General features: G+C 40.3%; 1 protein-coding gene across 50 annotated transcripts in view; it reads right to left on the bottom strand.

Moving 5' to 3' along the window:
• Ppip5k2 (diphosphoinositol pentakisphosphate kinase 2) overlaps positions 1-16,031 on the bottom strand; it is a 110,143-nt gene that overhangs the window by 28,758 nt on the left and 65,354 nt on the right. For 40 of the 50 annotated variants that reach the window (XM_087567408.1, XM_087567410.1, XM_087567368.1 and 37 more), the window contains 9 exon segments: positions 15,336-15,461; positions 15,099-15,220; positions 14,730-14,912; positions 9,704-9,845; positions 8,648-8,871; positions 5,421-5,548; positions 4,465-4,579; positions 2,931-3,038; positions 2,725-2,841 (listed from right to left, as the gene is read on the bottom strand). In XM_087567408.1, the coding sequence (XP_087423534.1) occupies positions 2,725-2,841; positions 2,931-3,038; positions 4,465-4,579; positions 5,421-5,548; positions 8,648-8,871; positions 9,704-9,845; positions 14,730-14,912; positions 15,099-15,220; positions 15,336-15,461 (1,265 nt within the window). 50 annotated transcript variants of the gene reach the window in all.

Here is a 16,031-nt window from a genome sequence, read left to right as displayed (position 1 = left end):
AGGATCCATGGTAAAGCTAATGTACTCTAGGGTAATTATTTAAAATGTTATTTTAAATATTTATTTATTCTATTTATTAATTAGTCAATTTTAATTAACTAATTAAAATTATTTAAAATTTATTTTGACATTTATTAAATGCCTCAAGCAAGTAAGTGTTCAAAAAAGAAAAAAAAAAAACAAAAAACCTCAAACAAACCAACAATGTCAGTCACAGGTACAAAAGTGCTCCTTAAGAAACAGCACATAAAAGTCAATTAACTGCTTAAAAAGATAATGTGAGAATCCTGTCAACAAGATGAAAAGACAGGAAGAAAAGACAGTAAAGAGATGAAAGGCTACAAATACCATTTAAGTATATTTATCCTAAATATGTCAATTATCACATTAAATAGCTGTTCATGACAAATCAAAGATTATTAACCATACAGATAATACATACACACAAAATACTAAACACTCTTTAAGTTGTATTTACATATTTATGTTCAAACATTCATTTGTAACAATAGTAACAAAAAAGGTCATAAATTTGAGAGAAGGTGGCGTTCATGGGAGGGGCTGGAGAGATGGACATGGGAGGGGCTGGAGAGATGGGGCATGGGAGGGGCTGGAGAGATGGACATGGGAGGGGCTGGAGAGATGGGGCATGGGAGGGGCTGGAGAGATGGGGCATGGGAGGGGCTGGAGAGATGGGACATGGGAGGGGCTGGAGAGATGGATATGGGAGGGGCTGGAGAGATGGATATGGGAGGGGCTGGAGAGATGGACATGGGAGGGGCTGGAGAGATGGGGCATGGGAGGGGCTGGAGAGATGGGACATGGGAGGGGCTGGAGAGATGGACATGGGAGGGGCTGGAGAGATGGACATGGGAGGGGCAGGAGAGATGGACATGGGAGGGGCTGGAGAGATGGACATGGGAGAGGTTGAAGTGAAGAAAGGGAAGGGGAAATGATGCAAGTACATTTTTAATAAAAACACAAAACAAACCAGAAAATGGATACGGTGTGGTGACACAGGCTTTCAATCCTAGCACTGGGAAGCAAAAGCAGAAGCAGCAGATCTCTGTGAACTTGAAGCTAGTTCGATCAGCATGGGGAACTTCAGGTCAGGTAGGGCAACAGAGTGAAGACCCTATCTCAAAGTGTTTAAAGATATATATACTAAGAGAAATCCAACTTCTTACTGCCTGGACGCCTGACACAGCTATCAAACTGTGAGAACAGCCCACAATCTCCGTGAGATACTTTTGCACAGTAAGTAGGCAGAAGACCAAGCAGACCAACGACTCTTCCAGGATCTAAACCATCAAACAACACTGCTCATACGTGTTGCTTGACTTATCCGTAACACTTGTATTGAACAGACACAAGAGAATAGATATTCAAATGCACATACGGCAGCAGAGCAGAAACAACCACGCACACGGTAATAAGGCAGGTCCTAATTCACTGAAGATGAGAACACGCCCAATGCATGCTGACAACGCCAGTAAGGCAGGGCTACTAGGAAAGGCCCCGTGTGCTTTCTGTGGGGTTGGAATTAGATCACACGCCTCAAATCTGGAAACCAAAGAAAAAAAGTAAACCGACTAATAAAATACGTCTATGTAATTCAGCTAAGATGATAACTGAATTAAAAGTAAATTGATAGCTCCATGTGCAAACACCAGCAAAGGCAAACTTCAAAAAAGATGTTCTGGGTTTGGCTCGCCCTGAGTAAGACACAAGTCAAAGTGACAGAACAGGAGACAGAGGGACAGAGCAGAAGAGTGGGTATAACAAAGACACGTATTCAACAACGCCCCATGAAAAACGGCCGCTTCCTGGAGACAGGAAGGTGTCAAAACTCCTTTCCAAGGCTCATTAAATAAACAAATACAGGTAAGAAAAGGTACTGGTAAAAAAATAAAAACAGCACCACACATTTTACAGAAAATAAAAAGATAATCTAAGGAAATATGTATTACCTAATAAATATGAGAGACATGTAAACTCTAAATTATGAATTAAATAAATTGATCACATAATTAAAATACTATTAGTTTTTAAAAATTATACATGTAGTTTGCCAAACGACCAACTTTAATAATGAAAAAAAATCAGAAATTAATATTGCTAGTTTTCTAAAAGATGCTCCAGAAAGCACTTAGACCTAAATGCAGTACCGGTGAAAACAAGAAGCCACAGTGAGTGCCGGGCACAATGTTCAGTATGAAGTAAGTGCTCCACAAACAAAAGAACTGAAAACTACAACCATACTTACACGTTCCAAACACAGCCTAAAATCCAAACACTCTAGAAGAGATAAACCCTGAAATTTTGTAATAGACATCAATATGTTATTTAATCAAGTTAAATATATGTATATATTTAACATTTAAAGTTAAATATATGTATATATTTAACATTTAAAAGCTTCATTTATTCTTATTTTATGTGCATTTTGTTACGTGTTTTGCCGGCATGCGTGTCTGTGTAGCTGGTGTTCAGAGGCCAGCACAGGGCCTAGAACTGGAGATCTGGACAGTTGTGAGCACGGGCCTCTGGGAACTGTCGCTGCAACACTGTCGCTGACTGACGTGCTGAGCTCAGATTACACTTTTAAAAGGTAAACTTTCTTTCCTACTAGTTGATACGGAAATGATTTCCAGAGTAGTGGAAAGCTTGTGGACACAGCGTGAAAGTCTGAGCAGCTATGCACTGAAGGCCCCATGTCCTTACCTCCCTGGAAGCCGGCCGGTACCCGTAGCCGGACGGCAGATTCTTATCTTCTTCACAGCCTTTGGCCCCAGGACTAAAGTGTAACTCAACATGAAAGCGCTCCTCTGAGGACAGATCCTGAAATACATGAAGGAACATGTCTGTCGTGAGGAACTTCAAGTATTCGCTCCCCTCCGGTCGCATGTACAAGTCCAGAGCTCTGTTACCTTGTTAGGATCCTCATAGAGCATGATAACGATCTGTGTCATGTAGTTGAGCTCATTGACAACGTTTAGATAATCCATCGCTCGTTTCCACTGCTCATCCTTCGATTCCTGAACAAAGGGTCTCCGGTAAGTATTCTTCATACCGGTTCAAGTGGACGCCACTCCATTGCCATCATGATAGCTTACTTAATGTAAGTGGTGTCACACACATCAGGTGAACAGAGAAACTATTTGTAATGTGGAGCACATATGATAATATTTCTAAGTTTTTTCAATACAACTTACAAGATGCAGAAAAAAAAAACTCTTGAAAGCTAACAGGTGCTATTGAATTTTATAGGTAAGAACGGCTTTTTAATCTCGTAAGTCTGAAAGTACCTAGCGGAGTATTATGCTTCACAACACAGAACCAAACTTCAAAGACCGCTGCTTCTCTCTGAAGCACATGAAATGCCCCTTTACACTACAATGGTTCTTCACTAACCAGCATAAGGAGACATACAGAAACTCAATTGATCTTAGCACACCCGGCACCACCAGATCTCACAGTAGAAAAATCAATCATCTTCATACATGTAACCAGAGAAGAGAAACATTTTAAAAGAATGAGAACACCAGAGACAGAAAGCTCTACTTGAAAAAGAAAAAAGGAACTCCTCAGCTTCTTCATCGTCCATCTGTAACAAGCTACAAATGTGTAAAACCCAGCAGTTTGCTAGTACAAAGTATCCCATGCATGAGGCGTACCAAGTACCAAGAGGAAGGATAGAGTCGTTACTCTGAGAGCTTGGCGACGAGAGGAAAAACCCCACTTTTACATTCTGTTGCTAAATTAAGGTCTTGTTCATTCTATCTGAAAGCTCTACTAATCTATAAATGTATGCAAAGAGGCCACCTTTACTATTTCTCGTCTTCTTTCTGGAAGTAATGAGTGAACCTCGGCTCTCTTACATGCCAGACAAGCACTGCACACCTGAGCTACAGCCCAAGCCCTCTTCACGTAGAGGCTAAAGGTTTCAGGCCAGGCCTTGTGAGGGTGATGCTCTGCTTCTTCATGGCAGGAGGATGTGAATGGTCCACCAGGATGTAAACCCACTGTTTCTTACTGCCTGCCTCCATCACAGCCATAAGCCTTTTCAACTAGGGCAGTCTTCCTTACCATGGTGGACTGAACCCTTTCAAGACAGAAGTCAAAATAAACCTCTCCTCTCCTAAATTGGTAAGTGCTGTGCTGGAACAACTGCCTAGCCTGAAGCTTCTGCTGGGACCGCCGGGGTCAGAGGTCATATCCAGCTCACCATGTGGCTCTTTCGTCAAGGAAGGTAAACATGGCTCTACTCTCTAAATCTAGCAAAATGCTTAATACAGACTAGTATACTCTCAAGAAATGAGGATAAATCACAAAATTAGAGCAAATTAACGTAATTAACAGTAAGAAAAAGAACAACCAAAACAACACAAAAACCAAAAATCAGTTAGTGATCTGAGAACAGACTCTCAAGGAAAGTTTGTCAGTTACATGGAAATAACTTACATCGCACAAGGCGCCATAGCGGAGAATGGACAGTAAGGAATGCACATGACTCTCACTGGTAAAGTACAATCTGGTGCGGACGTGCCTTTCGGGAGACAGAACGCCTCTAGAATACCTAAAGTCAGAAAGAAGCAGACCATGACAATATAACCACATAATCAGAAGCATACCAAACACAGAAACAATTTTATAAAGTGGAATTAAATCTTACTAGCCCCATAATAAATCAATCATTCTTCAAACTGCAACTGAGGGTCATTGATATTACTCTAATTAGAACAATCTAAGCCCTCTGAGAATAGTAAAAAACAGCAAAAACTGAAACCAAAACCAAAAAACATAAAACAGCATTACTTAGGTTCACTAAAAAAAGATGGACTTAGTTCCTCGAGTAGCAACAAAAGAGGAACTCAAAGGAAGTAATGCTGCCCAGTGGGTTCACGCTGATTAGGACAGATAACCGATAACAGATGTCTTCCCATGCCCTTTCCCATACTGGCAGCAAACAAAGCCTTGGCTGAGCCTGGCTCAGGGAATGGGACAATAAAGTCAGAGCGTGGGTAAAGGCTAGACTGTGATACCGAGGTCAGCTTGCACAACAGAGAGACTATCTCAGGGATGTAGGTAATGACAGAGCACGTGCCTATGGCGTGGTCACGCCTCAGCCTTGCCCTGCCACTACCCTAAGAGCACTAGTTAAAGAGTAATGAATAGGAACAGCCAGGTAGCTCTCCATACTCTTTTTTTCTTTTCTTTTCTGCTTTTTGGAGCTGGGGACCAAACCCAGGGCCTTGCGCTTGCCTAGCAAGCGCTCTACCACTGAGCTAAATCCCCAACCTCTCTCCATAATTTATCAAGCGACACACTTGACCTCTACATAACCCAGTAAAGACTTTAGATGGGAAATACACAAAACTTGGTGCATATAAATGTGAGCAGATGCTGTGGTCTCTTACACAGGATGGAGTTTATTGACAGTGTCATCATCTTGTGTCCTCTGAAGATCTGATCGGATTTTTCTAACTAGTGGAGTACAGTACCCTTTGGCAATCTCCAGTTTTTCAGCTTTTGTTATACCATATTCCTGAGCAGAAAAAAAGTTAAATTAGGCGAACAGCTTTAATAAGTGGTGTTAGCAAACGCACTCCCAAAGTGAATTCTTGTGACGCACTAACATTACACTGAGGCATTTGAAAGCGGGCAACTCTTAGTTTTCATTTTTGGCAACTCTAAGCATATTTCTCTTCAAGCTAGCGTGTGCAATTGGACGAACTGAATGGAGGAACTGAAAGGCAGTTGACTACTGAAACAGGGATGTTGAATGTATTACTAATGCAAGGGTTATAACTAGTCTTTGTTCCATCAGAAGAATTAAAATACAAAAGCAATTTTACAACAAAACCCTGAGGTTAGAGACTTTTAAAGCAAACACACAGGTAAATACCATGAAAAGAAGTACAACTAAAATCATTCTAACATCATAGTTCAAAAAGCCTAACTTGTTTCTGAGAAAGCCTCTGGCTAGCTAGCCGTGGTAGAGCATGTCTAATTCCATCATCTGGGGGCAGAGGCAGGAGGTAGATCGCTGTGCATTTGAGGTGGGGCTGGTCTAGGTAGAGTTCTGGACCAGCTAAGACCACACAAGGAGACCCAGTCTCAAAAAAAAAAGAAAGAAAAAAGAAAAAAAGAAAAGAAAGTCTTTATCTAACATTCTTAAAAATTTTAAACTAGCTATAAGCAAAATAATAATAAAAAATTGAAAACTACAATCACTGTGAATTAATTAGATTTATAAATAATTAACACAATGTAAAATGTTAATGTGGCTTCCTTCAATGAACCAAACAAATCCTTTCCTCACCAAGTTGCTTTTGGTCAGGTTTCATGCCATCATATCTGTAAACTAAGAGAAGACTTAAACTAAAAGTTTCCTAAATTCAGTCTCTATACCTTTTTAATCTAGATAAGCATAAATTGGTTACAGAAAGGTATGTATATATAAATGAATAAGCAAATAAGAGAAAAATGTTAAAATAAAAAAAAGACTGTTCTGAAATTTGATTTAGAAAGTTGTAAGTAAAAAGAAAATTTCATATACTGCTGACCTTGGTTAAAAAAAAGTGGTTAGAGCTCTGGAGTCATAGGAATATTAAATATGTAAAAAGATAGTGAAAGAAATAAAAACAATCTAGTTTTTCAAATAAGTTACCAACCACTAATCGGAATATCAGTAATAATAACGACAATGTTGATGACTGATAGTTAGACAGCTTCAGTGATGTGGAAAGAAGTTCCTGATGCTAAATGACAAAGGAAATCAGGTAGTATAGTAGTGTTCTTTTCCTGGTTCTATATTTGTAATGCAATTATAAATAAATGTAAAGATACATGTATACATGCACTAGTGAGGAAAATATATGCGTGTGAATTTACGGAAAGAAGACTGAAAATTCCAAGCACTAACACGCCTTTCTCTTGGTTGCAAGGTCAGAGCAACTATTCCGTCTCTACTTCCTGGTCTCTCAGCTGTGGTAAAGATGTCCTCCTCTGCATGTGTGCGCTACTTAGTATTAGGCTCTTTTCAGGACAGTTAAGTTTCTGTTCAGTGGCTGTCCTTTTGTTGAAATTAGCTAAAATAATAATAAAATAATAATAAATTTTGAAAACTTTAAGTAATCTTCATCTTAGGCATATATTTCTGAAGAAACAAGCACAGCTCCCCTCTGTGATGCGGAGCAAACAGTCGATGTGCGCCACCTACAGACGGTGTGCCTGGCGGAGGCCCCTCCACAAGGCCTCACTTATTTAGACTCTGAATATCAGGAAAGAAAGCCCAGTGTTCTTGGAACAATTCTTTATATGTGAATTTAAAACAAGATAAATTGAATTATTCCTCCCAATCTTTATCCTATTCATGTATTTCAAGGCAACTGGAATCCTGCACCCATTCTAGCTTCTCCTCCGAACAGCCAAGTCACTTTAAAGGAGCTCAATGCGAGTGAAAGATCCTAAAATGGCACCTGGAACTTAATTCTTCTATCATAACTTTTGAATCAATGGGCTTCATCATTTGATCCTTTATTAATTTAGTCTCTATAAAATCATTCAGTTATTTGAAATCTAGTCATAACTTTACACTTATTCTCCTATAGTGAGAAGATCAGTATCTCTTGAAAAAATAACAATTACTTATCCTGACCTCTAAGCATTTTCAAAACACTTACACATAGGTAAACAGACTCTGCTCTGCCTGCTTTATTTCCTGATATGGAAGCTTCAGAGACTCGACCCAAAGCCTTGTGCAGTTTAGACAAGCCACTGCCCCTGAGCTCCATGCCCAGCCTGGGAAATACTCACACAGGGCCACGACTGAGGCTTTCTTTCCCTTCCCACACACTTCCCCAGCGCAGAGCGGCAGGTATGCATGTGTGCAACAGAACGTTGCCAATTCATTTATTCCATACTGCTTCATTTTGTTGTCAGCATATTATTATTCAATTAAAAAAATCACATACTTACATCACCAAAACTAGTCTGTATCATGTATATTATAATAAACTTGGCTTTAAAGAAAAAAAAACACAGAATATACAACACCCAGCACAAATCCTAAGCTGTGAACTCTGGGTGACCATGATGTCAGCATGGCCGTTATAAATGTGCTACTTCGGGGGCTGGAGAGATGGCTCAGTGGTTAAGAGCACTTCCTGAGGTCCTGAGTTCAAATCCCAGCAACCACATGATGGCTCACAACCATCCGTAATGAGATCTGATGCCCTCTTCTGGTGTGTCTGAAGACAGCTACAGTGTACTCATATATAATAAATAAATAACATATTTAAAAAAAAATAAATGTGCTACTTCAGTGTGGTCGCCTCATGGGAGAAGGAGAAAGCAGGCTCCATTTGTGTAGGGACAGATATCATGTGGGAACTCTGTATCTTCTACTTAGTTTTCCTATAAAACTAAAAATAATAAAGCCTAGTTTTAAAAAGTCAGCATCATCAGATGGCTATATAATCAAGTGACACTAATATTTCCAATGAAAAGCTTATAACAATTCAAATTTACTTAATAAGGGGTATTTCTAGGGTCATGCAAACTATCTTTATCCAATAGTGAGTATTCTGAAAGTGCTTTTTACATAATAGAATAAGGAAATTAACTCCCAAGTGTAACTTACCTGAGGGATAACAATATCTGCTAATGCCTTTGAAAGCCTGTATAGTTCCATTGTATTTTCTAACTTCAAGGAACCGTTATGCTGAACATCGTATTTGATGCAGTCATATATATCAGGGATCTTACTGATATCATATCTTCCATTCTTTGTTTTAAAGTCCTTCTCCAACTTGGACCATCTACGCAGCATAAGTTCCAGCGTCTCACTATGGTAGAGCTGAATATCTAAAACAATGCACAGTTTTTAGTACATCCAACTTAACAATCTGATTAAAAACGTATCACAGAATTTACTAGTATTCTACTGTAACTCCCCCTCGCCTGGAACTCCCTTCTACTCTGGCTCAGTCTCTTGCTGGGATTAGAGCCCTGTGAGGACTGGCTCCCTATAAGTAAAAAACTTAGGAGAAAAAGGTAAAGCTCTAAGAAGCTAGGAAGTACTACTGTGCGCATATACCATTAGCAATTAGACGGTTTTAGGCTTGGATATGTACTTAGCACTAGGACTTGGATTAGAAGTCTGACATTTATGAGACCTTTTCCATATACTAGAGTTGGATAACAATGAAAAGAAAAACACCAAGAAGTACAGCAAAACTCTCAATATGCTTTCTGTGCTAAAATTTTAATACTTTACTTTCCTAAATTCCTGTAAGTAAGCAGAATAAACAGACTATCTTTTGAAGAAAACAACTCTTAGATATTAAAAAGAGTTCAAATGACTCATTTTTATCACCGAGAAATCTAAGGTGGCAACCACCGATTTCAAACTAACCTTGAAGCCAGAGCTTTTTTGACTGCCGTCTTCTGCTTAACTCTCTGGAAATGTTGCACACTCCATAACCCAATAGGATGTTACTGTCTCATACGCATACATAAACGGCCGTAGCCTAGCGATTACTTCCCGCTGGATGAACACCTAATTCGTACTATTAATATTTATACTCACACACAAAACAGAGGCTGGCTATTGTGAGACTCAGACACTTTAGTTAGTGTGTTTAGCAAAAGTGACTTCTGTAACTTCTGTTCCACATCCTAGGAAAACAATATTTACCAGCTGATTTGGGATCTTCCATCCGATGTCTGATTTGGGAAGTCAAACTTTGAATCAGGGAATATACTTTGTCACAGGTTTTCACTGGGTTTTTAATTAGATGCATTGATTTGATAACAGAAATGCTTCCAGATGGAGTAAGCTACAAATGAATAAGGTAAGTGTTTATATTGGGTTAAACCTGAGAGAATGAACACAAAATTTTCCAAAGCTGGGAAAATAATTATATTCTATTCCTTACGATTTTTAACATACAGTAATACCATTAACAGGGATGTGAGGTTTCAGACATTTGTGTTAAAACAATATTACGCTTTAACTACAATTCCATCACCTAAAGGTGAGTACCTAGCATTTGCAGTAAGGGTCAGTCACAGGGAGGCTGGTTGCAGAACTCACACTGTTAACTGCTAAGCTATTACACTTTGTTAATGAGGTTTTTCCAATCCAACAAGGGCCATTAATAGTTCTGATTATACATCCGACTTTTAAAACTTGCACTGGCAAGATATGTAGCAAGATGACGTAGGTTTCTACAAATACAACAAAATGCCAAGAGGAATTGCACATTCGGTTATGGTTGAACTTGGTATTTTGGAACAACTGCTGGAGGTAAGGGAAACTCCATAGAGAAAAGTAATTTTTATTCTTTAGAGCATCTAAGAGACATCGAGGTCACAAAGAAATATAAAAGAAAACCAGCATGGTTAGGGATCAAGAACACAAACCTGGTGTTAAAAGGTGGTTTTGTTTTTATTCGAGAAATCTGTTGATTCCTCAGAAATGCTGAGAAGAAATCTAATACTGTTGAACTGAAAGCACCAGCTTCAGAATGAAGTCTGGGTTGCACAAAGTTAAAACAATGGAAATAGCTAATATGTAGGATTCAAAACAGAAAGGGTGCATCAGAAGGAACCCAAGCCAAACAACAAACTACAGACCATAATTAGTCAACTGGTTGGCCAAGACAAATGTATTTGTGAAGCTGACCTAAGACAATAGCAGAATGATCTGCCCACAGGTATGGCAGACACATCACACAGAGGGGGGCAGGGCGTGATGCCTCTGCAACAGTCACATGGGTGTGCAGAGCACATGCTGGCCAGCGGGCCTTGCTGTATGTGCCCCGCCATCAGAGAGAAGAACACTGTACCGGAGATTGCTGATGCTCGAGATGCTCGATCACATCACTGAAATGTAGATGAACTATAGAAAACATAGGCCAGATCTCAAACGACTATGGCTAACGCAGACCAGATGGGAAAACCTTACCAAATCTATTAGTGTCAGTTTTGGATGTAAAAAAGATTCATATAGGTGCGAAAGTCTTCCAACTAAGAGACATTCAACATTAGAGACTGTCACTGCTCAATTCTATCTGGACTTAAAAAGTCACACCTATTTATCTCCAATTATCCCACAAAAATAGAAAAGGAAGGAAACATCGCATATCCATCCCACAAGGTCAGCATTTACCTGAGATCAGGAGCAGACATGGAAGAAGGGAAGGAGCGAGGAAAGGGAGGCGAGAAAAGGGAGACGGGGCGGGCAGGGAAGATCTATTACAATAGATCTGTGTTGTCATAAATAAGTGTAAAACTGCACAGCACTATACTGGCAAGCAAAGCACAACAGAACATCAAGGCCTGATGTAACATCATTACGCTATCAGGAGATTTAGCCTTATAAAGACAGGCCATCATGTACAAAGTAACAGCACAGTGGACCAACCTCTGTAGAGGAAGAAAAAGCATCCAAGCAAGGAGGGGTATGTGGGTGCGTTTGGGGAAGGAGAGGGGAAAATGACATAATTATAAGATAATCTCAAAAAACATAATAAAAACTATATAAGGGTAAAAAAATCTCTATGATGTTGGTCCTGGAGGAACTTACTTTAACAAACCAAAGGCTGAGTCCGAGTACCTCAGCCAGCATCGCGCTGATTAGGGGAGAGCTCAGTTCCAATTTCCTAGGAAAGCAGAGGGAGCTAAGCAGCACTTGCCACTGTGGCACAGTTCGAGCAGACTTACCTGGCCAGAGCAATTAGAAAAAGCAAGTGTGAGCTCCAGCCATGTGAGGGAAGAGAGAACGCTATCCTTCTTGCAGATTACATTGTTCTAGAAGCAGAAAAGCCCAAGGCACCATCCACTAAGCCAGGCACGCCAATGACTTATGAGAGCAAGCACTGCTACTCTGCCAGCTGAAGGAGGAAGATTCCCAAGCAAAGGAAAGCTGGAGCAATAAAATAACTCCCCCTCTCAAGTAAAACAAAGAGAGCGAAAAAACCACTCCACAGAGACTGAAAAGGATGATAAACCTGATCAATGGAGTGAAGCGGCAGGGCAAGGTCAAGATACACTGACCAGCAGCCTGTGGTGTTGCAATAATGATGTGGCTCAGAACAAAGCTAAGAAGGCAATAAAGTTCAGAGAGACAGACATGTGGACACGGAGGACTGACGACGTAGAGCAGTGACAGAGAAGCTGGTGCTGAGAGGAAGAGGGTGCTGTAAGTCCACAGATTCCACGCACAGCACAAAGAACTCAGACTGAGTTAGAACAACTTCTACAAGAAGAGAAGAGTGGAGAAGCAGACCTAACAGACAAGTACTGAACTATTCTTAGTTCCGTTGATTACAAAGTTCACACGAGAAGTTTCCACGGTACTTAGTAGTACTCATTACTTTACAGTATTTATTGTTTAGTAGTAACTCCACAGTATTTAGAACAAAAATGAAGCAGCTGTATACAATCCTTCTCCCCATGTAGGGAAGGATTTCCTTGCTAATTTTTGTCCTGACAAGGAAATGAAGATTTAATAAAAATGAACCTCTAAAGGCTAATGAATCCATGACTACAGACGCCAAACTCCAAACCATAAAATTTGTAAGGCCAAATTAATACTGTATAAAAAAGATAATATAACGAAGTTGAGATTATTCTAGGAGCAGAGCATTCTCATTACATTAACTTAGCAAATATAAAATGGACCATATATAATTTCATTGTGTTTTAAAAAGGTGATTTCAAAAACAAAACAACAACAACAACAACAACAGAGAAAAAGTCAAACCTAATGGACAGCTACTAAATCTTCCTCAGGGGGATGTGACAAGAAAAACAAGGGCTATTTTAAGGCAGGTGTCTGTGCCCCTCAGTCCCAGCCTCAGGGGCCTCAAGCAGGAAGACTGCATGCTCTTTGAGGCCAATAATAAGAATTCCTTCCATTTAATACTGTTTATAGAATTATAGGTATTAAAGCAAAGTGAGGAAAAAATAACAGACTATAAAGACTGGGAACTAGCTTTAATGGTAATTAATATTAAAAACTATTCTATATCAAAACAATCAAAGAACAACAAACATTTTCAAGTAGTGCCAAAACCAAGTGCATTAAAAATGTCAGTTACCTCAGCTCGAATGTGACAGGAATGGGAAGTACTATGCAGTAAATTGATCACTGCTGAAAATGTTATTGAAAATATTAAGGGATCTAAATAAATGTGCTGTCAAAGTTTTACATGTTGAAAGACAATAAAAGAAATAATAAAAACTGTAAAACAGCCCTTAACTGTAAAATCTCTATGATTTGGTACTGGAGGAACTTATTTCAACATACTGAAGTCTGCGTAAGATTAACTCAGCCAACGTCACACTGATCAGGGTAAACTTGTGTAAGACATGGAAACAGGATTTCATAAAAGCTAAACAAAAATGACAATAATATTTTTAATGAACTTATTGTAAAGCTTAAATGGCAATTTGAGACCTGCCAGAAAACAAAGAGGGGTCTGTAGAAGACGTCATGTTCTCTTCACTGTCACTACAGAGCAACAATCAACAGTGCAGAGGAAGAAACATAACACATAACTGATAAACAGCGTCCCGGAACCTGGGAGAGAAACCCCTTCAGATGCCCCAAAATGTACATGTAACATAGTAATCTCACAGCATACAAAAAGGTCAACTTTTGTGTGAAGATTGATACGATTTTTATCAGTAACAGGAACATGAATGGCACAGAGAGAACTTCTGTCACTGAGTAAGAACGCATGACAAAGGACATCTGAGCAGTAAAGTTGAAAGAGGGAGGGAGGGAGGGAGGGAAGGAGGGAGGGAGGGAGGGGGAGGGAGAGAGAGAGAGAGAGAGAGAGAGAGAGAGAGAGAGAGAGAGAGAGATTCTGAGCATGTCTGTGGGCAATTGCCTTAGCTGAGTTACCCCAGGGAAGAAGACACACTGGAGAAGTGTGTGTGGGATGATGTCACAGGTGAGGCAGGTACAAGATAGAATGGGGCCTATAATTGGAAAAGAAGGAAGGATGGGCCGGAGGAAAGTGAGGGAAGAGGAGGAGACAGAAACTGAACAGAAGAAAGGAGAAAGCAGAGAGCTGCAGGACAACATGCAGGCTGACGTTAAGACTCCACGCTGCACCTTCTCGGCTTGTTAGGAATGTTCTTAAGGGATGGATGTGTGCTGGGCTTTGATTGTTTAGGTGGGCGATTACATCTCATCAATTGGGTCAGAGGTTACTGTGTTGTGTGTTCTTTCTTGTGGATTAAGTTTAAGAGTGTGCGGAAGCTAGAGGCATTGGGCCGCCATGGAGTTGGGACGTGTATTTCTGTCAAGACATCTAGACGTTACCTTGGGGCACTGCGGTGCCAGACCTAGAGTGGGGTAGAAAGCAATTTATTTTTTATAATTTTACAACAACAAGCGGGCATCGTCATTCCTGGGTGATAGAAAAGGGAGAGAAGTTGTGGTAAGCAGTCGCTCTTGCCTGCTTCTTGACTGTGACACTAATGTGCTCTCAAGCTCCTTCTGCTGTGTCACCGCAACAGGAAAAGTGACCTCAGCCGCTCACAAAACATAAAAGATTGGTTATGTGATTCTTTATGCAAAACATATGCCAGTCCTTCAGGTAGACTACCAGGTAGCACAGATTAAATAAATGACTGTGTGAAAACAGAAATACCGAGTCCAGCTGACCCTGTAAGCAGAAGCTGAGGGAGGAGGCGCCGAGACCCACCTTCTCGTAGTCTTCGGCTGTAAAATCTCTGTCTTTCTGAAGTATCTCATGAAGCCTCGCTTTCACACGCTGCTGACAGCTACTCAAAGAGTCACTGTCGCTGTCCAAAAGGCCGTTCATATTTGCACTTTTCACCATCTGAACCAGAATGGGGGTAAGCTCTCCTTCTAGAGCCAAGAGACCCTAAATACAAAGAGAGTCAATGTTTTACACATTTGCGGATCACAGGCCATCGAGGTAACTTTACAAGATGCTAAGTGTTGTCACGTGTAAGCTACTCATCCTCGGTCACCTTTCCTAATACTACACTTCATCTGTGTCAGCAATGGCTTGGTTTGGGATTTACAGCAATTGCAAAGCTGCCCGTACCTTTGCGAAGGCAGCTGCCGTCATCTGGACCCGCCCTTCATCAGAGGCATATATTTTGAGGTCGTGTCTGTAGGTGCTATGCAGTCGGAGTAAACCACAACCAGGAAATCCTGCATAATCTCCTGAAAATAAATCCTCACATCACTTAAGCTATATTTCTGTTTTGTGGTACTTCTACAAATTCTTAACAATATTACAAGGTAAGGTGTACAGACATCATCAGATTACAGCATTTACCTTGACCTCCAGGGTACATACACCGAAAAGCTCTTCCCAGCTCTTCAGCCTGAACCCTGCCCGCAGGGGTCAGTTCTCCTCCCCATTTTAGAACCAAAAGTAAGGACGGCTCCTCTCTTCGGTTATCTAAGACAGACGTGAGTGACAAAACAAATATTATCATGCACAACATTTAAACCAGTGTCTAAACAGGGCTCAGTATTAATCTTTAACCTAAAGAACAGCTCTTTAGCCTGAGCCCTGATTTTTATTATTACATCTGTCCCAGAACATTTTTGATCACAAGCACTGATATAAGAAACAAACCCCTATTGTTTTTGACCATGGAGAGATGAGTAGAAATGTTAAACGCATAAAGTGAAACATATTCAAACTTGTATCATATTTAAGACAGTCAAAGCTTCAACACAGGCTGGTATAATAACAGAGCATGATAGCTCAGGCTTGTTCTAGTCACCTGCTCGACTTAGGGGAAACACTCTGGAAAGCAGAATTAAGGTCAAAGCACAAAACAGGAGCCGAGATTTTAATCCGCATTGCTAACTATGTTTAAAAGGTGTGCCTACTGACATGTCCTCCAGCAGGCCGAGAAGCTGACACTCTATCTGCTTACTCTTGACTACCAGCTTCAAAGGGAAGCTCAGAAGACAGCATTCTGCCAGGATAACAGGTGAGAGAAAGCAGAAGATGCAGAAC

The sequence above is a fragment of the Rattus norvegicus genome, chromosome 9 (genome assembly GCF_021556685.1).
Source record: "Rattus norvegicus strain SHRSP/BbbUtx chromosome 9, alternate assembly SHRSP_T2T, whole genome shotgun sequence".
Taxonomy (NCBI): Eukaryota; Metazoa; Chordata; class Mammalia; order Rodentia; family Muridae; genus Rattus; species Rattus norvegicus.
The sequence above is the reverse complement of the archived record's forward strand: the minus strand, read 5'-3'. Positions and strand labels throughout refer to the sequence as shown.